Below are 24,791 nucleotides of genomic sequence, written 5' to 3'. Positions count from 1 at the left end.
TAGTTTAGCTCTGTAGTACAAAGCTCTGGACTGAGCTGCAGCACCTAAGGAAGAAACTGAAAACACACACACACACACACACACACACACACACACACACACACACACACACACCTGAGACTATCCACTGACCAACAACCTTGAGCACTGACAATGACTATTGGGGTACTGGTGATGGAACTGAGCACCACACTCATATGGGGGAGTTCCCACAGAGCCTTCTCTTTTGAGTCAGGGTCTCTCACTGGCTTGAAACTCACCATGTAGGCTGGGCTGCCTGGCCAATGAGTCCCAGAGGTCCACTTATCTCTGCCTCTCCAGTAAGGGGCCTATCACACCCAGCTTTTTTATGTGGGCCCTGGAGCAGGTGCTCTGACAAATAAACCATCTCCCCAGGCCCACTAAATCACTTTTCTAATTTCAGTAAAATATTTCAGTGGGTATGACACTCCTGGAGCGGACTAAACAAATGGGTTTGAGTCTCTGCTCACAAATCAGGGCACACAGTCATACCTTGATAGGGCCTGACCCCATGCTTACAAACAGGTGCTCACACAGTCAGTATCCTGTTTTCACGGAGACTACATCCTAGTTGAGAGGATGGTTAGTAAAAACTCACATGAAATCCAGACAAATTTTAAATGATACTAGATCCACGAAGAAAATAAAACCAGATGGGGTGAGTGTGTGACTATGAAGGAGGAGCCACAAATAAACAAGAATAGGAAACACAGCTGTATGTGAATGTCTTATTCGGGTATTGACCCAAGTGGGAAGATGGCAAGAAGTTCAGGGGATGACCATTTTAGCAGAACATCGTGTGCAAACCCGTAAAGCACTTTGCAAACGCTGGCTGAAGAGAATGCAGAGGGAGCCCTCATGCTGAGGCAGGCATGGAAATCACTCATGCACGAAAGTGTGTAATATAGCAGAACTAACCCAGGTCCATGATGGGCACACTTCCTAACTCAGCAAGTCCAAGTGCACTGGATGACAGAGGATCGTTGACCATTCCATTCTGGCAATTAAGGGTGAGTATCTCATCCAAAATGCCTGGGATGGGAAGTAGTTTAGATTTTTTTTTTTTTTCAGATTTTGTAATATCTGTATATACATAGGGAGAACAGAAACCATCTCCAGGCACAGAGCCCATCTGTGTCACATGCACACTATCCATACATCCTGGAAGTGTAGGCAATATTTTAAATAACGCACAAAACAAAATCTTGACCTGGAATTCTCCTTGGATGCACTCAGTTTTTGGATTTTGGAGCACTTAGGACTTTAGGTCTCAGATTAATGAGGATCAACGTGCAATGAAAACACAAGGATAATCTAGATGCCAAGGAACAGAGGAAAGAAAGAATGAAGAGGAGGCCTGTCATCTTACTTTGGGTTTTTATTGCTGTGATGAAACACTATGACCAAAATCAACTTGGGAAGGAAAAGGTTTATTTCATATTATACCTTGTCCTCCATCATCCAAGGAACTCCGGGTAGGAACCTGGAGGCAGAAGCTGACTCAAGAGATCATCGAACAACACTGCTTACTGCCTTGCTCCTCCTGGCTTTCTCAGACTGCATTCTTTATACAACCCAGACCATCTGCCTGGGGTGGCAGCACCCACAGTGGGCTGGGCCCTCCAACATCAATTATCAATCAAGAAACTGCCACACAGGCTTGCACACAGGCCAATCTTGTCCACAACTAAGGTTCTATCTCCCCAAATGTCTCTAGCCAGCACACTTGTTCACAAGAAAGAATACCAGCTAATGAGACCAAAGACCCAGACTTATAAGCAATAATAGGAATTCAGATCAAAACTGAATTTTATTAACAAATGAGATGAATGAGATGACTAGAATGAGAGCAATGTGTACTAAGCACTCACCATACCTCAGGCACATCTAACCTCATCAACCCTACTTTACAGACAGGAAACAGGAGGTTAGGCAAGCTGCCAGAGGTCACACAGACAGTGGTAAGCAGTAATGTGTACCCACTGTAGTGACTCTTTTGTGCAAACAGAAGACTATAGCTTGGGGCTGGAGAGATGCTCAGGGGTTACAGCATGTGCTGCTTTTGCAGGTAAGCTGAGTTTGGTTCCCAGCATCTCCACTAGGCCACTCACAATTGTCTGTAACTCCAGCTAGGGAGTATGTGGAACTGAAGTGCACACATGCATACACACTTAAAAATGAAATGTAAAAGTTCATAATGTATACAGAACATAAAACAAGCTGATGATACTGGATAACATGGATAGAAAGAGAACAGACCACACCATACACAGGGGCTGCCACAAAGCACTGGCTACGGTCACACTCACCAAAATCTTTCACTGCTGTGGCCTTAAATTACATGAAGTGCTCTACTTAACCCTGTCATGATGAAAGGAATGCACATGAGAATCTCTTTCAGGACTTCAGGAGCCATGGGGGAGATACTGATTAATGACTAATGAGCTGTAAAGTGAATACACGTACTGAAAAAGAGTACAGCTAATTAATCACTAAGTCCTACATGGCAAGTAGGGAAAGAGTGTTTTTCTATATGCACACATCCATGTGTGTGTACACACATGTGGAGGCCAAGGAATAACTTTGGGTGTCACTCCTCTTCAGAGCCATTCACCATTTTCTTTGAGACAAAGTCTAGGCTAGGCAGGTGGGACAGCAAGCCCTAGGAGTCTGTCTGTCTGTCTCAGCCCAAGAAAAGAATTCTGGGAAAAAGCCAATGTAAGTGATTTTAAAACACACCATGCTTTATTTTTAATATGATCTTAAGGTATGGTGGTGAGAGGCTAAAAGGGTTTATGCAGCAGTTAGGCCTCCACCCATGTACTCTGCTCCCTAAGAAACTCAGCCAGTTCTGGAGCACACAACACTCTGGGCATCACAATCTTGCTCACCAGTGAACATTTTAGTGACAGCTCTGCTCTGTTTCCGGGCAGAGCAGAGAAGCAGTAGCCATGGGGGAAAGAACTCATGGTGACCAGCCAAGAGCTCTGCCACAGTCCCGGAGAGGTTAGGTGATGTCTGCTCCCCTTCTATCACATTGCAGCCTTCGTCCACGGAGTCAACCAGCAGGTAGAGGCTCTGTGAGGGCGGCTTCATCCCCAGGAGTGGGAGCAGCACACACCTGTAAGACAGCCATAGAGCAGGTCAATGTCACCTACAGGGCACTGAAATTCATAGCCCGCATGTTGGCGTTATTAGTTACAATGTTATAAAAATTGAGATTTCACATAAAAATGCATCTTCTAAGTAGCTCATTTCCCAATAGCATCAACTTCCATAGTACAGTGAGTACCATGTACTTGTCTGTGTATGTGCTGTGACTCAGTGTAATTAAGGGTGGTAGGAACTGGATGAAGCTAGATTTCAACCTCCTTCCTAGTTTCATTGTCAGTTATAAAATGCTTAGATTGACCGTGTGGTAAAAACAGACAAATCTGAAGGAGACCATAGCAGGAAGAAACCTAGTATCTTGGTTTGGTTTTTGGTCAATTTGACACAAGTTATCGTCATCTGGGAAGAAGGAGCCTCAGCTCAAATAATGACTCTATTAGACAGGTCTGTGGGCAAGTCTGGACTGCATTTTCTTGATAATCACTGATGTGGGAGGATCCAGCCCACTGTGAATAATGCCACTCTGAGTAGGTGGTCCTGGGAAGTATAAAAAGTAGGCTGAGAAAGCCATGATGAGCAAGCCAATAAACAGCACTCTTCTATGGTCTGAGTCAGATCCTGCCTCCAAGGTTCCTGCCTTGAGCTCCAGCCCTGATTTCCCTCAGTAATGCTACCTGGAAATATAAGATGAGATAAAATAAACTCTTTCCTCCTCAAGTTGCTTTTGGTCATGGTCTTTATCACAGTGATACAAACTTAACTAGGTCAGAAATTAGCAGTAAGAGTGGGGTACTGTGGTGTTAGACTTGACCATGTTGTTTTTGGGAGGATTGCAGAAATGCTTGGAACTGTGGGCTGGAAAAGCCAGAGTGCTTAATGAACTGTTGTGGTAAATTGGAAGATAACGCTGAGAGCAGTGCAGACAATGGAGGCCTGCCTTGTGAAGTTTCAGTGGGAAGCAAAGACTCTACTAGGGCAATGGTGTGATACTTTGTATTAAAAATCTGTTGTGTGGTCAGCTGGAGCCAAACAGTGAGACCTGATTAACAAGAGAGAAGAACTACTCAAGTAAAATCTTCACTTTGCTGGGACAATCAACACTGGTCAGCTGGAGCCGAAGAATCTGCTGTGATAAAGAAGAGATCAGCCTCACTGAGGTGAAATCTTCTGCAATGAATTTCCTCGGAGTCAGCACATAGAAGAAGAGTGCTCCTTACTGGCTTGCTCATCATGCCTTGCCAGGAGCATTAGCCTAGGGATGGCCCTGCCCACAATGGGCTGGGCTCGCCTTCATCAATCACTAATTGTGAAAATGCCCTACAGCTGGACCTTATGGAGGCATTTTCTCAGTTGAGAAAAATGAGATGATTCTAGCTTGTATCAAGTTAAAACATAAAACTACCCAGCACATTCAGTCTCTTTAAAATATCAACACCCACTACTGCACCTTACCCTATGTAGTATTTTGTCTGTTGTGAACACAAAGGTTGATTCAAACAAACCAACCAACCAGTAGCACAGGTTAGTGCAGCAGTTCCCCAAACACACATCTATCACATGAACCAAAGAATCCCTGTCCTTAGTATCTAACACTCACTTCCAGATAAGAGTCTGAATGAGCTTCAATGTTTGTAGTTTCACCTAGAACCCATACTAGAAACACTAAGATGCATGCCACCTGGGAAATGAACAAACTGCATACATCACACAAGAGGCTGCCAATGCAACAGAAAATAGCAGGCTAAGAGATTCACACAGCCTCCCTTCCAAAAGAATGGACCAAGATCCAAAAAGCTTTGTGTCTGAGAATATCAAAATGGCTTCCCAAGAAAGCAAGATCATGGGGATGTGATCTAGAACCTGGCTGTAGGAAACTGTACCCAAGAAGGAGTGCAGAGGGTAATTCTGGGAGTGACAGGATCCTCTGTACCACTGCTGTGGGATATTTGAGCAAACTGTGTAAAGATACATTGTTTTACCTTGCCTGCCAAAGGCACCTGACTGGTTTAATAAAAAGCTGAATAACTAAAAAGGTGAATAAAAAACCGACAGCTAGGCAGGAGAGAATAGGTGGGACATACAGGGAAAGAAAGGAACTCTGGGAAAAAGAGAGGCAAGAGACAGCAGTGAGATACGAAGGGAAGCAGACATACATTATGAAGAAAAGGCAACAAGCCATGTGGCAAACACATAAATTAATAAAAGCAGGTTAATTAAGTTCTAAGAGCTAGTTGGGAACAAGCCTAAGCTAAAGGCCAAGCTTTCGTAATCAGTAAGTCTCTGTGACATTATTTGGGAGCTGTCAGTCTGAAAGAAAAAGTTCAACACAAGAAAGTCCTACTACATAAACACATACCATCACTGATTCTACATTTGTCAAAATCATAGAACTGTACAAAAGTCATTATTATTGCATGGCAACTAAAAATTATTAATGCAATATATATAATAAAATATGCAAGAAAAATATAGTAAGCCTCTCCTGGTAATGTATCCCTTGGTGTGGGAGTCCTAATTCTCAGTAGTCTGACTCTGCTCTTCACACACTAATGCTGAGCAAGTCATTAAACAGAACGCCTTTGTTCATGGAATAGCCTGGCCAGGACCTTCAATCCCATCATTACTTCCCAACTACCAAGGTCCACCCTGCCCTGGCAGCATGCTGAGTTCAACTACAGGTTTCCGTTTCCAAGCTCTGACCAATAATTGCTACTTACCCATTCCCCCCAACATTGCGGGCCTGCCTGTGGGCCTTTGAACAGACCTTCTCTCATGCCAGAACCCTCCTTGTATGCCTGCTACCACGCTCCCTCTCCTCTCCACCTCCAGAGTTCAGCTCAAATATACTTACAGAAGGCTGGGATTGCACTGCTCACTCTGCATCCTGACACAAGAAGGGTGCTGCAAACACACACTGCTCAAAAGCCCTTAACAACTGGGACTCATCAAGCCACCAAGAAACCGGTAGCATAGTATCCACCTTCCTGACCTCTAAGGGAAGAGAGGGAATTGCCAGGAGAACTCACCTTTTCCCTACCAAGAGCTCATCCAGGAGCCTGTTAAGAGTTACTTATGCTTGCTGTGTGAGTGGTCTGATATATTTATAAAACATATGATTATAAAGATTTTTATCCCAAATACATAAAAATTCACAACACTCAAGAACTCCAACTCCAATACTCCAATACTACAACTCCAATACTGGCAGAACAGAGTTCTTCATTCCCAAAAGTGAACATAAATGACTCACTGCTGGTTTTACTCAGCTTCTGTGGGCTTGTGGTAGTTGCCTTTACAACATAATTTGACTGGGTCACACAATACCCACACCTGTTCTTCTGTTCTTCTGGATGTTTCTAAGATTCGAAATAGTGGCTCTCACCCAATCACCCAGAAGCTAACTGCATAACTGCCTGAGCTGGGACATCAGTTTATTCTTTTCTTCAGGTTCCAAAGACTCAGCTGTTTGGGTCTTGAGAACATGAGCTTTGTAATGAGAAGTTGCACCATTCACTGCCCTGATTCAGGTCATCTTTCCTAGGTCCCCACAGTGCTAACTGCATGCACATCTTGTAGTTCTCACCATATATCACCATGGAGGTGAATTCTTTAGAATTAATCCATTTACTACAATTTCTATGGAATATTTTGAGGGCTTACTCTAAAGCCATTTACATGTTACTTTCTATGTAAACTAAGGATTTCTATGTGGATTCCTTCCCTTGGACCTACACAACACGTTTCCACCACCTGCCCCTTTCTACAGGGTGCTGGGAGAGCATTTCACTTCACAGTACTGAAGAGGGGCTCTTTTGTGATTTCTTTTAGGTTTAGGTTCTTGGAATAAACAAATGAAAGTATTCGGAGAACACACTGGACCTATAAAGATAAGCAGTGTCATGTATTCCAAGAAGGTAACTCAGCTGCAGGACATCTGTGATCCATAAATTCAGTAGGGCTGTTACAGTCCATGTAACAGTGGGGACTTGAACCTTATCAGACACCAGAAATGTCCTGAGAAACACCTGATGCCAACTCTGGGAGTCCAGTCTCAATAAAGCAGAAGCATTGTGACCTCATTCCTCCATTTGTGACAAACATTTACTCTCACTGTTAGGACATGGCTGCTGGCGCAAACCTCAGCTGGCATGACCTCGATGGTCCCACAGCCCCAATGCTGAGGAGGGAAATGCAAATTCTGGAAAAAAGTGCGAGCGAGCTCGCGAACACGCGCGTGTCTCTCTCTCTCTCTCTCTCTGTGTGTGTGTGTGTGTGTTAAACACTTAGTTCAAAGGGTATTTACAAAAAAACACACACTCAGAGCTAGTAAGTGAAAAACAGCAGATACAAGTAGCTAAAAATGGGACAAGATAAAAAAAAAAAACAAGCAAACAAAAACCTAAAATACAACTATTTCAAGGAGGTTACATTAAAAAGGTTAAGTCCAACAATGACCTACCACAGGCTCTCTGTGCTGGACCGTTTATGTCAACTTGACATAAGCTAATGTCATCTGAAAGGAAAGAACCTCAATTAAGAAAAATGCCTCCATAAGATGGCTATAGGCAAGCCTGTAGGGCATTTTCCTAATTAGTAATTGATGAGGGAGGGCCCAGCCCATTGTGGTTGGTACCATCACTGGGCTGGTGGTTCTGAGTTCTACAAGAAAGCAGGATGAGCAAGCTGCAATGAACAAGCCAGTGAGCAGCATTCCTCCATAGCCTCTGCATTTGCTTCTACCTCCAGGTTCTTACCCTGACTTTCCTCAGTGATGTACTGTTATCTGGAAGTGTAAGCTGAAATAAACCCTTTCCTCCCCAAGTGACTTTGGCCATGGTATTATAGCAATAGTAACCCTAACTAGGGCACTCCCCATCCCTGCAGCCCTCATGCTGCTAAACAATTCCTGGTATTTTTATCCACAATAGAATACCAAAATCCGCTATTGAACTGGGGAGGACAGACATTAAAGCCTCTGATCTGTCTATGAGAGAACGCAGAGAGTGAGGCAGGCACAAAACTTTGGAGCTCATACACCTAATAATAAACTGTGTCTCAGTATTAACTCTGCTTCCTATGTAATGGTTTACTGGCTTCTACTACATAAATACGTACTTCTGTTGTGGGCTTAGGCTTGTGGAGAAAACACGAAAACGAAGAGGGATGAAGATGGGAAGAGCCAGTGAGGTCCTACACTACAGTAGCTCTATACTTACTTTGTTACCTGCTGGTTTCACAGTGAGAATGTGCACATCTTTCTCTCTAAACACACACATCTGAGCCATCCTTTCTCTGGGCTTCAGCATAGTACATGTCTGAGTGGTACATGACTGAGGTTTTTCAGATAGACTGTCCCACTTCTGTTTTAAATGTTATGGTCATAAATTCTGAGTAATAGGGCTGAGGGGATGACTCAACGGGAAAAGTACTTGCTGCACAGGTTGAGGACCACAATCAGAAACACTGGAAACCAGGTAAATAAAGTGTGTATCCTGAAACCCCAAACTCCTAATGAGAAGATAGGAGAATAAGTTCAAAGGCCAGCTAGGCTGGAGTGCTCAGTGGCAAACAAGAGGAAAACGAAAACAGACACCAAGGGTGTCCACTATCCTCCACATGCACATCACGGTGTCCATAACTTGTAAGTGGGCACTGAGCTAAGCTGTTCTGATTCCAGGGGAGTGTAAAGAACCAAGAGCCTCAAGTATTTAACACTCAAAATTTCACACAAGACACTGAATTCAGGGCTGAAAGGTCTTCAGGTCACCAGGACATGCATGCCCTTGAAGAGGTCACTGGGACTCTGGTGAGTGGCAACAGCACAGGGCTGTCTGGGCCACCAGAAAAAGCAATGGCCAGATTACAACACTTGCATCTATAAAGACAGGCAACAAGAAGCCTAGATGAACCACCACTCCAGGGAACAGGGGTGTTTTCAAAAGATAGGGACTGGCCTGCTGATTCGGGGATCATCTGGTGATCGGGAGGTGTGAGTGGTCACAGGTGCAGACCAGGAAGCAGCCGGGCCCACCAAGGGACTGCCAGGAAGCAAGCCCACAGGGCTGGTAGAGGTCAATCAGGCTGCATTACAGAGCAGCAAGTCTGAAGTGTCTGCACACAGATTGGTTTTTCCCAAGGTGTGTTTGCTAAGTCCTGGTCAGTGTTTACAAGGCTGAGCAAAGTAGGCCAAGTGTGTCTGCAGGCCAGCAGGACAGCTCTCAGCCTGCAAGCTGGAAAGAGAACTCTGCTTACTTTAAACACAAACAAAACTAGAGAGAGCTGGCAGAATCTGGGGCTGGAAAGGGCAGGACACTACAGAGCTAATCTAAGCATAGCCGAGGAAGACCTAAACCTCTGAGCCTGAAGGAGCTGAGATGTCTCCAGGACTTGATCAAAAGTGTAGCAAATGATACCAAAGAAGACAAGTGGATCAGGGATTTGGCAAAGACCACAAAGAGTCCTGATGATAGTCTCCCATTGGCATTGCTGGCTCAAGGAAAGAAAGGTCCTCACTGATGAGAGACACCATCAGGACATTGTTATCACCCAACACACTGACACACAATTAAAATTGTATTATGGGGGGAGGGGTCGTGGCTGGAGGGATGCTCAGTGGTTAAGAGTGCTTACTGCTCTTGTAGAGGACCCGAGTTCAGGTCCAGCACTCATATTGAGTAGCTCACAACTACCTGTAACTCCAGCTCCAGGGAATCCAACACCATCTTCTGACTTACGTAGGCAGTGCAATCACATGCACAAGTCCACTTCAGGCACACACACAGAAACATAATTAAAGAAAAAAACAAACCTTTGTATTCAACTTTTATTTTATGTATATATGTATTTTGCCTACATATACATATATGTACCTTGTGTTGGGTGTTGGATCCCCTGGAACTGGAGTTACAGATGGTTGTGAGTTGCCATGTGGATGCTGAGAATGGAAACAAAGTCCTCTAGAAGAGCAGAGAGTGCTCTCAACTGCTGAGTCATTTCTTTCTTTCTTTCTTTCTTTCTTTCTTTCTTTCTTTCTTTCTTCCTCTTCCTCCTCCTCCTTCTCTTCCTCCTCCTCCTCCTCCTCCTTCTTTCTTGTTTTTCCATACAGGATTTCTCTGTGTAGCTTTGTAGACCAGGCTGGCCTCACAGAGATCTGCCTGACTCTGCTTCCCTAATGCTGGGATTAAAGGTGTGAGCCATCACTACCTGGCTGCTGAGTCATCTCTTTAGCCTGATAAAATATTTAAAATAATTATTATGGGAATTGGAAAGATGGCCTGGTGGGTAAATGCATCTGCAGCCAATTCTGAAGACCTTATTCCAATCCCTGTTGCCACATGACAGAAGAAGAGAACTGATCTCCACACAGGTGTTACCTGTGGGCCATGCCCACAGATACACACACATATAAATAAATACATGCTTAAAAAATTAGGAATATGGAGTGGGAACCTACTGGCAAAAGAAACAACAGAGAGCCAGATAATGCAGGTATTTTTCAGAATTTCAGGTTCTGATTGCCTTCTATACCATCCTTCACAGTATACCATATAAACACAGGCATGTGTCAGAAGACAACTTTATGAGAGTGTCCCACACTAACCCACTCTGCCTTATAGCTCCACAGTTTCCTCTAACCGTGGTCATGGGGGACAAACTCACACCTTCCCTAGAGATGTTCCCTTTGCTGTCTTATCCTGGCAGCTTGTTCATTAGATCCCACCCTCCTTGACAACAGTTCCCAACACTCTGATGTCTCCCTAGAAATGGGCTTTGCGTCTCTCCTTTATTACTCTCTCCCTCTACCCTGTCTTCTCTGCCTTCTGCAAGCTTCCACAAGCCCACAGCTTCTCAGCTTCCGTTAGACATCACTCCTGCATCACAGTAAAGACTTCAGTCTCCCAAGTTCTTATCTCTCGAATTAATGCACGATGCCAATGGATCGAGCTTTCTCATGCTGTGGCTATTCCCAAGACTTGTCTATCACTCACTGCCATGCAGGATCCTCACCTCGAAGGAATGCTTTACAACTGACACCTTTGTGCATGGTCCTGTCCTCCTATTGCAGGGATTCCTTCTTCATGCCTTAACAACCCTTAATCAGAAAACCCACCAGGTTCTGATCCCCATGTTCCTACTCTGCTTGCTTATGTGTGATCTTAGATGCCAGTATTGTCCCACTCAAGCCTCAAGCTGGATCACTGCTTACTCATCTTCTGTGCTTAGATGTTGGAGTTCAGCCTTGCAGAACTTACCCTCCAGGCCCTCAATGGGCTCCTCCAGCTTCTGTTTTGCAGTAAACTCAAAATTCCAGCCTTCCAGTTTCCCAGCTGAGATCCCAAGAGCCAAATCTTGCTTTATTTCTGACATAACTCACATCCAACAAGCTCTCAGGTCAATCTGAAAACAAACTCAGAATACACTTCTACTGGGTCCTTCACTTCTCCAAATCTAAGCACCTGTACACAGGTGACCGCATTGGCCATTTACTGCTTTCCTTGCTTTTAGCTCATCTACCCTCTTCTCAGGACATCAGTCATCGCGACCTTATGAAACCAGAAGTCTTTGTCTAAAGAGCTTCAAGGGCTTCTAGTCTACTCAAGGAAAATATGAATGTCCTTATAACCATCATCTAAAGGCTCTTTCAGGCTCTTGGCTAGTTGTGCCTCCCACTGGGAGCGCTCTCCCAGACACATAAGCACACCTCTGTTCCTAGACTTTAAACCAACTCCCACTGAGTCCTCGACCTTGCACTTGGTATCTCCTGGGACTGAAGGGTTCTTGTCAAACTTCCTGCTAAACATCCTAAATAGCCCTATATGAAAGAGCAGCCCTCCAGCTTCTGTTTTCTATAAAACATTGTTACCTGTCATCTTAACTTCTGTACCAACCACGTCTTCTATCAAAACAAACAAACAAACAAACAAACAAAAAGCCAATAAACACAAAGGATGTTTGCCACATCTGCTTACTGCATATCCTAGACAACACCTGGTGCATCAGGTGCATTCCCCTTCCCTAATATGCATTCAAACAAACGAATGAACCAAAGTACTAAAGTGGCCTCAGCAACACTGCACACCTGAGGCTACTCTCAAAAGGACCTGAGTTTGGTTCCCAGTATCCACATCAATGGGCTTACCACTGTAATTCCAGCTCCAAGAGATCTGACTTGCTCTTCTGGCCTCTTAGGGTATCTACACTCATGTGGCATATACACACACAGACACAAACACATATGCATAAAAAAATAAAGTAAATCTTTAAAATAAAAAAGTCACAGGAAAATGTTGTCTAACAATGATGCTGGCTGTACAACCTCATCTGTACAGTGCCTCTCTGGGACTCCAGATATCCCCCCAGGCCTCAGACCTCTCAGAGAGGCACAATGAGATGAAGAAGGCCCTCCTTAGCTGGCCTCACTTTTATTCCCTCTAAATATGGGAGTATTCTGGCTACAGCAGGGAGATTTGTTAATCTACAACTCTGTAATACATATAACTATATGTGTAAACTGTTTCTCACAAGAAAATGGAGTATTTCAGAATCAAATGTGGTTAAAGCAACAAAAATTATATTGATAAGTAGTTGGCTAATAGTTTAATAGTAATTGCTTTTACTATATTCTAACAACCATGTACTCTACTTGCTCAAAAAGGTAGGCAAAAAGTCAGTTAAAATATAAAGAATAATTCTAGATCATGAGCATCAAGGAACAGAGAAAAGAGTGGGATGGTGAGATATATGGGACAACTGAGGGTGGGAGTGTAGCTCGGTGGGAGGGCTTACTAACTTGTCTGATGCCCTAAGTGTGAGCCCCAACATCACAGTAAACAAGAATGCAGGAGAACTGAGCAGGAAGGCTTCTGAAGGCTCTGAAAAGGTAAAGCCACAGACACTAAAGTGGTTCCAGGAGGAATGGCCATGCAAAAATGTGTTGGCTGTAATATAACCTATCTCAAGGATGGGATAAAGACAGCTTGACTCAAAGGCAAGGATGGGGGTCAAAGCATTTCAGGGCAAGGTCAAAGACCAAGGCCAAGAGGAGACCACAGAGTGCTCAGGTTTTTCTCTCAAGGTTTAAGAGGTGCTGCCAGGTGTAAGTGGTTCATGATCTGACACTTTCTTTGATGGTTCAGCGAAGGCTGCCACAGTTCTGGTAACACAGAAGGATTTAGTCATGGTGTGAAGTGAAATAGGAGGTGTTGGCTTAATCTTGGAGGTAAAAACAAGATTGAGTATATGGATAAGAGAAATTGATTAACCCATGACTCAGATTCCTAATGAAAACAATGACTTCCCATTTGAAATATTTCTTTTTTAGTCTTGCAATTATTTTCATAATCATGGTGTATATCACACACCCTGTCCCCAATAACAATTACATATACTCTCCTTGTGGCTATGTGTTTATCTACTCCAGGCTGGGGGTCAGGTTGTAGCTGGCCCATCTCTCCTTAACTGTTATCATCTCTGGACCAGCAGGCCAACTACAGATTTCTCAATTTCGAGAAAACCAGAGTCAGACATGACTCTAGACTTCAGCTGCTTCAACTGTGGGTTGCAACTCTATATAGAGTTCCATAACTTTCAATTTCCAAATACACCATGACCCAAAATTAGGTCAACATAAAATGTGGAATGAATCCAGGGTGTGTCAGCTGGTCTGTGCTGTATCGAAGGACTTCACTGCAGCCTTGGCTTTGAACATGGGACATGAAAACTCGACACAGCACACACTGTTAGACCCAAGGCCTTTAATACTTCTGCTTGGATTTGGGACTTGAAGTATGAATCACCTTGCTTCAACTCGGAAAACAAAGTCTTTCCATACTTTTCTACTTTATTCCTTGGCATGTAAGCATCAAATTAGTATATTTCTGGATTGTATTTGCAACATATTGATTTAGTTAGTTAATTTATTTGAAAAAATGTGTGGCAAGTATGTGTGATACATGTGCATGTGCACACACACACATACACAGATGCATACACACATCTGTGTATACACACACAGACACACACACACACACACAATTAAAAAAACAGAAAAAGGAAAGACACATTGGAAGATAAATGATTTTGAACAAAGGTTATTGAGGGATGGCCAAGAAAAACGACAGGTATAGATCAGGATAACTAGATGTGCACTATTGACTATGTCATTAGATGAGATAGAACCATGTAAATCAAAAACATGTGAGGGTGCTTTGTAGGGCAAACCTGAGAGAAACCAGAGGAAAAGCCACCAAGAACAGTCAGTGGAGGACTCCACTAGAAAGAACAACGAAAACTGCTCAATGACATCAACTCTGCAAAAGGCAGGCTAAGCCATGAGTTCAGAGGCCACCAATCATATACCCAAATCTCCTGAGTATGCCTGACAGAAGTCACATTTCAGTAAGAAGAACTGAGTGAAAGAGAGGAGGAAGATGTGCCATTTACAGGCACAAGTTCAAGACAAGCTGAGTGCAAGCTTGTGGAGAACACTCAGGGTGTCTCCGACATATGCAAACAAATGAAACTGTCTGCATGTAAAACAGTGCAGAGTCAATCAGAGCACGTCAGCTCACATGCAGACAGCAGCTGGCTCAGTCTCTACATCCCTGTTAGAGAACCTTCCCTAGGAATGATCAAAAGTCTGGATGCAAATGTTAAATTCCAGAAGTGGGTAAAAATATCCCAACTTGTAGGGCACACAACTTTCTTCTCTCTGGTCTGAAAGGAGAATGAAAGCTACCCAAAGTGAATTAAAAATATGCATGCAGAGCAGCTAGCAACTACAGAGAGCCTGACTGCAGGTGTTCAGCTCTCAGAATCCACCTTGGAGCAAGAGAACAGATCTGAGGGAGAGAAAGTAGGAGGCTCAAAGAATGGAAACCCATCCTAGAGGAAAATCATGGAGTGGGGCTGGAGAAATGGCTCAGGGGATTAGGGTGTTTACTGATCTTCAGAGGACCTGAGTTTAGTTCCCAGCACCTACACGGCAGTTTACAACCATCTGTCACTCCAGCTCTATGGGATCCAACTCCCTCTTCTGGTCTCTGCAGACACCAGCACTCATGTGCACAAACCCACATATACATAGAATTAAAAGTGCTCTTAAAAATAAATTCATATTTTAGCCGGGCAGTGATGGCACACGCCTTTAATCCCAGAACTCAAGAGGCAGAGGCAGGCCTGTGAGTTCTAGTCTACAAGAGCTAGTTCCAGGACAGCCTCTGAAGCCACAGAGAAACCTTGTCTCGAAACCCCCCCAAAATAAAAACAAATAAATTCATATTTTAAATGATAGAGCAAAGGGTGAAATGATCTTGGCCTGAAAGACACCTGCAAAATTTTGTATATGAAAATATAGTTTTTGCTGTGTTTAAACATTTTTATACGGATCTTCAATTTAAAAACACTTAAGGATGGAAAATGAAGAGGGTGGAAAGATGGCACAGCAGTTAAGGAAACTACTGTTATTGCAGAGGACCCAAGTTTGACTCTCAGCACCCATACCTAGTGGTTCATAAGCACCTATTACTCTAGCTCCTGGAGACCTGATGACTTACTCCAATACATGTATGTATTTTTAATTTTCGAATATACTTTTTAAAAAGAATGAAAAATAAGTTATCCTACACAGTATTAGTTATTAAAAAAAAAAAAACAAAACAAATGATGAAAACAGAATTTTCTGCCATGAGCACACACAGGGGAACAAGAAAGTGGGCCTTCTGCCCTGAGTCCTCTGTTGAAGAGAGGTGAGATGAGAGATGGGTATCTAGTCACTAACTTACCTGATGCCAATTCACAAAGAAGGTTAATAAATTAAAAATCACTACATTAGTCTGTTCTGCATTTAAAACTAGTCTTAACAATACAATATTTTTAGTTTTTTTAAAACTCATTCAAAGGCTTCAGCCTTTTAGTCATGTTAGGGAATATTTTAGATAGGCAAGCAACATTATGCATTCATTAAATGATAATTACTTAGCAGCTGTTGACATCATGCAAAGTGCTAACTAAGCACTACAGTAAGCAGGAAAAGTTCCTCAGGCATGAATGACATCATGAATATGGTGAAGAGTGGTGGGAACAAAGGATGCTTGCATGACTAAGAGACCCCAGGTAAGAACAAGGAAATGGCAGAGGAAATCACCAGATAGTTAGGACCTTCCAGGATTCCTGTTCTGTTGGGTGGGGGTGTGAACTGATCTCTCAGCTTCAGATCTTTTGCAAGACCACTGCCCTTGCCAATAACACACTATCTGCTAAACTCTCAGAACCTACAACCATTCACCCATCTTTAATATTTCATCACAATTCTATTCCACTTACACTTAATACCAGAGGGAAAGGGACACCTGCAAGTGTCATCCAGAAATAAAGGCAGGGATAGAGACAAGGGCTTCTGGGCACCGTGTCCACCTAAATCTAAAGGACCTGAAGGCCTAGCTGGGAGTTGGTAGCCCAGTGAAATAACATCTTATGCCCTGCTTCTAAATCACACAAGAGACCTGAAGCCACTGTCCCCAATACCTCACCACAGAATGGTTATCATCTGCTCAGAAATAACTGGGATTTGCTAATGGTTACAGGGCTGACAGGAAGCCCTGCCTCTCTTGTTCTAGCTACAGAAGAAGTCATGTTGAAGGCAAAACACACAGCTTTGTAATGAAAACCTGGGATGGAAGGGAGCAGAAAGAAAGAAATGAGCCATCAGTTCTCAGCACAGCAAAATAAAAATGAAAGCATTACAAACTTAGTTCCTTTGAGTAACAGATACGTATTTTTTAAAAACCCTATAAATATATACAATTAATTGAAAAGAAACAAGCAACTGTGTTTTTATGTCTCTTCAGTAAGTAAAATAATGGTGTGCACTGCACAGTGCTCATGTGTCACATGAACACTGTAAAGGGTTTTCAATCTAAACCTCACTTCATAGAAGCAGGATGGGTATTACCTAGAATCTAGTCTCTCTGACAGCAGGGTTACAGCTGCCCCCCACACTGTTTTATCTCCAGCTCAACTCAACTCAGCACAACTTTCACTGTCTGCTCATTCATGAATAAATGAACGAATGAATGAATGAATGGGAGGGGAACTTTAGACAACTACATCTGAGAAGCAGCATGCCATATCTGAGGGGAAAGGAAAGGAGCTGCCATGCATCTAGATTAAAAATCACTCCAATAAACTCAGTCGAATATCATGTCATATAAGAATATAACTAGTGGTACTACACAGTCTACCACAGACTAAGAGTAAAATACAAGGAAAAGGTTGAAAAATAAAACTGAGAGGGGAGTTAAGTGGATGAAAAAGATGTGACTGAATCTCCCCTCAGCCAGTTCCCCAGCTAAGATTTTTCTTCATCAAATATAGACTGATGTCCTAATGGTTCCTGTGTATTCGAAAAGCCATTAATATTATCAAGACTTACACATTAAGAAGGTAATGCTACAAAAGTTGGCTTTTAAATTTTTATAGAAAGGAAAAAGGACGATTCTATTTTTCTAGGTGTACATTTATATTTTATTTAATCCTGCATCAATTATCTAATCTCACACCCTGCTGGCTTGTTTTATGCCTACTTGACACAAGCTACAGTCATCTGAGAGGAAGGAACTTCAATTAAGAAAATACCTCCTTAAGACGGCTGTAAGCAAGCCTATAGAGCACTTTCTTAATTAATGATTGATGTTCAAGGGCCCAGTCCAATGTGGGTGGAGCCATCCCTGGGCTGGTGGTCCTGGGTTCTATAAGAAAGCAGGCTTATGAAGCCACAAGGAGCAAGTCAATAAGCAGCATCCCTCCACGGCCTCTGCATTAGCTCCTGCCTCCAGGTTCCTTCCCTGCTTAAGTTTCTACCCTGACTTCCGTTGATGATTAACAGTGATGTGGAAGCATAACTAACTGGCAACCTAGGGAGGTTGCCGTTGATCATAGCATTCCATCCCAGAAACTCTAACTAGCACATCCCCTTAACTAAAGTAGCTACTTGAAAACAACAGCCCTCTCCTGGGTAACCTGTTGAACAGTGTCTATTCATGTTCAAATCAAACATGTTCCCAATAAATTTTTCTGAAGAACTCACTCAAAGTGGGTTCTGGGTTCTAAGTCCACTTTGTACTGCAATAACAAAATACCAGAGTGGGAAGGGTATAAACAATAAGCTTACGGGGTTTCTTACAGTTCTAAAGAGTGGGAAACCCAAGATGGAAGAGCCACGGCTAAGGAGGGACTTCTTGTTAAATGACTGAATGGAAAGTCAAGCAAGCAGACATACAGGAGTATAGGTGAGACCACCAGGGACTGGCACTTCTGTCAATCAGAAGGGCAGGGTGGGTGTGGTTTTCACCCACGGCCCTAACTTGGCTTCCTTCCCTTCTATTAGTTAATAACTTCAAATCAGGCAGAAAAATAGTTACAGATTAAAGTCTGAATAGGAGAAAATTTCCTGAATATTTTAGGAAAATCAATGATACTATGAAGAACGAATTACTTGGGATGAAAAAAAACCCCAAACAAACAAACAAACCAAACCAAACCAAACTAAACAAAAAACCAATTACCAAACAAGAGTTTCAACTCTTAAATATCAGATGAGATACTCTAGAAGTAATTAAAATGTTAGATGTATCCAGATACCTTACAGAATAATTTAAAACCTGGGTCCTTAATTATTACCTTCAGAAAAGGCAGTAAGGGGGAAGAGGGATGTTTATGTACTATCTTTAAGGCATGCAGGACTTCCAAACAGGATGCCCTCCACCAAGCCTGTCACTTGCCTGATCTGTGCCACAGGTTTGTACTGATTTTCTCATCGGCTTAGGCAGTAGCCCTGAATGTGATGGCTAACAAAACAGAAGATTTGTCCAGTATACTAGACTGTTATTTACACATTAACAAGTCTAGAAGAATGTCACGTCTCTCAAACCCTACCCCAAGCTGACTGCCATATTTTAATGAATCACCTTCAGCCCTCAAGTTGACTATATGACTAATTTCCATTACTGTGAATAAATGCCTAACAAGAAGAGGGCTTTGGGTACACAGTTTGAGGGCACACAATCCACTGAACTGGGAAAGTCATGGTGGCAGTAGCTTGAGACAGATCACAGTCAGGAAGGAGATAGCAGACAGGAAATGTGGTGGGGCTAAGAACTTCAAGGCCTGCCCCCAGGGACCCACTTACTTCAGTTTGTCCCCACCTCTAGGGCTGCACCTGACTGTGGCCCAAGATTTCAAGCACATGAGACTATGGGACATCTCCCATTCAAACACTGTTGTCAGTCAGTCTGTGGGCCATCTGAACATGGTACTAAACACACACCAACACTTCCCAGCTTTCCACCTTCACAACTCACAACTTCTACTACTCAGAAGTTCATCAAACAACTCCTCTAAGTTACAATTATACAGATATATTTCAATATCAGGTATGCAGCATCCCAACCAGTTCAACCTTAGATAATTTCCTTCTGCTTTCTCTCCTTCAGTTTCCTCATCAGGAAAATGGAATAAAGGTTCCCATGTCACAGAATCCCTAAGAAAATTACAATGGCTTAATATTTTTAACACACTTAGCAATTCCCACAATGTTTGCTATCACTATTAAAAACTTTCAGTATCACCTGCAAAAGTTTTAGATTTCAGGACATAAAACAAGCACTGGTTTTGTCATCCTTTGCAAATCCCTCCTCCAGACACACAAACCTCTCAGGCATGACATAGTTGAATACTTTACACAGACTAGGTTGTGGAGGAACTAGGCAGTGTGGAGGAGAAGCAGGTACACATCAGAGCACCAGAGAAACAGGTACATAAGTACAAGTGAGGCGTGACTGCTGCTACATGAGCAGAGACTGACAAACAAAACTTATCTCCAAGGAATGGTGTTTCCTGGAAGGCAGTTTTGCATCTGAAACCATTTAAAAGCAACGTACTCCCTTACACCAACCCTTCTATCTCAGATTCCTAAATGAGTACAATGTTGTCTTCATCACTCAAAACACTAAGATGCCTCAAATGTTTGTTGTTGTATAAATACCACCATAGATCACTCAACTTTTCCGACAGTTAATAGGTGAACACACCCCACAACATAAGCAAATTTCCTGAGATCTCTGTTTTGGAGGATGTACCTTTCGTATTTACAGAAACTATAAGCACTACCATGGACAAAAGCTGGTCTCAGTGAAACTGCACCCCAGTCTCCCAGCACCTAGTGGTTCTATCTCAGAACAAATTCCCCTCTCCATCCACAGGCACTGTTTAAGAAAGGAGCACTCTATTCTTAAAATTAAGCTTCGAATCTAAGCCACACACTAGGCAATAATACAAAGCTTAAGTTTGGTTCAATTTTCTATTAAAACTAAGGAGGTGTAGTGAGGAACATTGATTTACATCCAACAACTGAGCAGTGGAGTCAAGGTATCTCAGACTGGATGCAGAGATGAGTAAGCATGGCTACCTTCTTGTGGTTACCTTTTAAATGCTTCCGCTGGGTTCCTCTCACACTCTCCAGGCTCTAGGAGGCTTTGGACGGCAGGATCTCTTAGCTTGTCCTCATAACCTTGAAGGAGTCCACTTTGGCAGATCTGGGCTACCAGACCTCTGATAAACCCTCCAACACACAAAGTGTCTGAGTCCTGGGCTTTGCAGAAGTGGAAAGCCAAAGCCTGTCGATGCAGACCTCTCTGCAGGCTGGCTGGTGAGCTGGGCCACAGGAGCTCAGTGCACAGGGCTGTTTTCCCACTGCCCGGCCCTCCTACCAGCAGCACACCCCAGGAGGCTCCCTTCCCAGAGATGGCACTAGCATTATTCCCAGTGTTCCCAACAAGGGACTGTGTGTTGGCTGCACTAGTGCAGCAGCTTGACTTCTCCTGGAGGCAGTGCTGAAGTTTGTGGAAAACCCATTCCCGACAGTAAAACTGCTTCCCTTGCAGTAGACTCGTTTGGGCCATTTTGCAGACTTTCTCTTCCCAAGGATTAGTCATAATAGTTTTTTTTTGTTGTTGTTGTTTTTTTAATCTTCAGTGTGAGCTAGAACCCGGATACAGTGCCACAGGCTTCACGTCCATTTGTGCATAACTTATATGTTAGTTAACTGGGAATGACCAGTTACAGTGAAATTCAACATCCCTAGAGTTCATTTGGCAAAGGAATGTGCATGTCTTTATTTGGTTCCATAACCTTAATTAGCAAAGGATATATTTATTTAATTGTCAAGCAGATGTAAAACTGGCTTGTTACAAAGATGGGCAACACCATTCCTGGATCTTTCCGGGTCACAGAACTCTGTGGCTCAATCTGGAGTTCATGTGATGGGAGATGTTTCAAGTACACAAATGAGAAAACACATCTGGAAACAGAAGCGAATGGACAGTGCTTGGATCTGTAGGTAACGCCCCCACAGCACGGCAAGCCTCAGTGCTCTATCTGAAAACGAGATGCAGAAAAGCCATCCATTATGTTAAGTGGCACCAGAGAGATTGCATTCAGACAGTATGTAGGTAGCGCTGTGTCTCTCTCGCTGAAGGATGAGCATTCCGAGCCTAGAGCCTAGTTCTTGCCAGTTTCAGACATCTGACCACTGCCAGGGAACTGTTTCAAATTAGTCTCTTATGTGGCAAAAATCGAAAACCTCTGTTGACACCTTCTTAATGGAAAACATTCATAGAATAAAATTTTCGAGATGACAGATTCTTAATAGACCTGTTTGTACGTTCCTTGGTGTTCCCATGTCCAGGCAGTCAACAATTCCCAAAACTAAAACGAAGCAAACAAAAATATCTTTAGTGCAAAACACCACGTTATAACCTATTTGTTACAACTCACCCCATAAAGCACTTTCAAAAAGTTACAGGATTACCCCTTAAATAAATCCATTTTCCGTTTTATACTTTTTTCCTTCCCCTATGGGTATGCTTCCGAGACAGACTTTAACAGAATTAACCCAGATTTTGAAAGCCTCACGGTCGAAACGGAAACAAAATGGTACTTTAAGCCACCTACAGAACACCCTGGATTTCAGCCCGAAAGCCCTCACACCCGTAGCTGTGCAAGAGCGCCACTGAGGCAGCTCGGGCTTGCCCCGTCCGGCGGGGCTTCTTTGTTGATAGTTTGCAGACCCTAGGGGAAGCACGGGACTGCGGCTGCACCGGACCTGCTCCCGCAGAAGGTCGGCTGAGCCCGGGGCAGGCAGTCCGCACTCGGGCCCAGGAGGACACCAGCTTCCTTTCGTGCTCGCGACCGCAGCTCCGGCCCCGGCTCGGTTGACAGACAAAGGCTCGGAACGAGGTGCAGCCCGGTGCGGCGCGGGCAGGGCGCGGCCCAGGTCCCGCCGCGGGCGCCGCCGCCAGCCCCGGGAATCCAGAGAGGGTCTGACCCGCCCGGCCCGAGCTCCGCTTGCGGAGGCCGCTTCACCGGGCCCGCTGCCCGCAGTTACCTCAGTCGTTTCAGCTCCACGCTCCCGGGTTGCCCGCAGCCGTTCCGCCGCCCCAATCCCCGGTGCTCTCCGCCTCGCTCCCGCCTGCGGCTCCCGGCCGCTGCCAGCCCGGCCGCCCCGCACCGCGGCGCTCCGCCCAGCCCCCACAGCCGCCACCGCCGCCGGCGCAAAGACTGTCTCAGCCAGCGCCACCGCCCCGCCCGCCGAGCAGGGCCCGCCCCACACAGGTCCCGCCCCGCACAGACACGCCCAATCCCCCGCCCCGCTGCACGCAGACCACGCCCTTCGTGGACCACGCCCCTCCCGATAGGTCACGTCCCAACATAGACCCCGCCTCTCCCACTCAAGCCTCACTCCATTGGCCCGTCTCTCGCAGGCCCTGCCTAACCTTTCTTTCCCCACAGGCCCCGCCCAGCTCATAGCCCCGCCTCATCTGCCCAGCCATTCCCCTCAGACCCACGAGCCATGGCCCCGTCCCACCCCGCCTACCGTTCTATGTACGGACAACGAGCTGGAGCAGGCGGTGGTATGGCGGGTGACTTGGGGTGGGGCGGCGTCCTGGTCCCCAAGCTCGGCTCGGTGGCCTCTTTTGTACTGTGGGTGCTCGGGCTCTCCCGTGGAAAGCCGGCCTGTTGTCGGCCTCCTGTGCCTTACTAAGCCTGCTCAGTTAGGCCCGCCCAGACTGAGGGGCGGGGCGTTATCTCGTGCACGCTGAACTCCTGCACCTGTAGTGCCGCGCACCTTTCCCAAGTCGCCAGTGAACCAGCAGAAATGAGTACATACTCGAGAGTTGCCTGAAAGCAGATTTTTTATAAAGCTACAGTTTTTTTAAAAAAATAAAGCTTTAGTCATTACTTAGCCTGTGTCTCCTGCAGCATAGGGAAAGACGGTACGTGGAGAGATTTTAGTATGTTTATAGACTAGTTTAATTTACCCTGTCTATATAATTTCCTGTAAGCTACTCGCTAAATTAATTAAAGGAATAGTTTGGATCAGAAGGTGGAGAAACCTGGTTTAGTCGGCCATCCCGATTGACATGGAATACTGTTTTTGAGAGGCAGTCTTCGTATGTAGCATGGGCAGGCCTTGAACGTGGCTATCCTGCCTCTACCTCACTAGTACTAGGATTACTTACAGGCATGGATCATGTCTACTGAAAGACTGTCGTTAGCTACAACAGTCACTAGTCTTCAGGCCCATTTGGGTTTTAATTTTTCACTTCTATGTATCTCACAATTCACTTTTATAATCTTGTTTCTTCTAACAGAAAAACTAACAATAGGTTACATACAATTTTATCAAATTTAATTTTATCAACTACCTAAACAGAAGAAATAACTTGAACAATATTTGCTCTTGGTATATACATTCGTTTGGCTTTGTTTGAGACAAAGTCTCACTGTGCCGACCTGGAGGGAGCTGTGTAGACCATGGTGGCCTCACACTCAGATCTGCCTGCCTCCACCTACTGAGTGCTGAGATTAAAGGTGTGTGCCACCAATACCAATGGCTTGAATACATTGTTTTATTTCTTAGCCATATTTTCGCTAACAGAAGATCTTTCTGGGAAAAGAAATTTAAAAAATAGTTTTCCTTTTTATATTTTATTTTTTCCTTATATCCTTTTCACAGTTGCATAAATTTGAAATGAATTTCCCTGTAAACTAATTTTTCTTTTATCTTTTATTTTTTTTCCTATTAAAGGTGAGGTACCTATTAAGCTCAAAGCAAACCTGCTGAATAAAGTATAGTCTCAGTTTCTAATTTCTTTATTTGAAAATTACAATCTTTTCTTAGATTTTTTCTATTCATATTCAGGGTTATATCTTTTAACAAATATGGTTGAAAAACAAACTCAACATACTTCTAAAATTTATGTTTATATTAATGTTTTAAGGTTTATACACTGCAAAGTTATATTTCTTTTTACTTTAATCTTTATGTATAAAATAAATTTTCATCCAGTTAGGAGCAGCACCTCCAATCAAAAGTCTCATCCCACAAACAAAGGTATTAAAAAGCACAGATAAAATTTCAAAATGGCCTGTTAAAGAATGTGTGTTCTCTTCTTTGGCAGAGAAAAATATCCATTTCTATGTAAACCTCAGCCACAAGCATCAAAAGCTGAGACTAGAGATTTTAAGATGCTTTGACATGGTGTAGGTCCTTGGGTTTTTTCACAAAGCCAAGCTTTAAGGCCTTGGGTATCTTCAGATTA

At 43.8% G+C, this 24,791-nt stretch overlaps 1 protein-coding gene across 3 annotated transcripts in view; it reads right to left on the bottom strand.

The window, feature by feature from the left end:
• Ankrd50 (ankyrin repeat domain 50) overlaps window positions 1-22,738 on the bottom strand; it is a 31,392-nt gene extending 8,654 nt beyond the window's left edge. The window contains exons 1-4 of one of the 3 annotated variants that reach the window (XM_027391946.2): window positions 22,574-22,738; window positions 21,841-21,894; window positions 20,611-21,564; window positions 2,913-3,142 (exon numbers count right to left, since the gene is read on the bottom strand). In XM_027391946.2, coding sequence (XP_027247747.1) covers window positions 2,913-3,142; window positions 20,611-21,122 — 742 coding nt within the window. In that variant the 5' untranslated portion in view covers window positions 21,123-21,564; window positions 21,841-21,894; window positions 22,574-22,738. Of the gene's footprint in view, window positions 1-2,912; window positions 3,143-20,610; window positions 21,895-22,573 lie in introns of all 3 variants that reach the window. The other 2 variants (XM_035450900.1, XM_027391947.2) reach the window with 2 other exon arrangements.
• Window positions 22,739-24,791: the final 2,053 nt, after the last annotated feature.

This window comes from Cricetulus griseus, assembly GCF_003668045.3.
Source record: "Cricetulus griseus strain 17A/GY chromosome 1 unlocalized genomic scaffold, alternate assembly CriGri-PICRH-1.0 chr1_0, whole genome shotgun sequence".
Taxonomy (NCBI): domain Eukaryota; kingdom Metazoa; phylum Chordata; class Mammalia; order Rodentia; family Cricetidae; genus Cricetulus; species Cricetulus griseus.
Note: the sequence above shows the minus strand (reverse complement) of the source record. Positions and strands in the feature narration are given on the sequence as shown.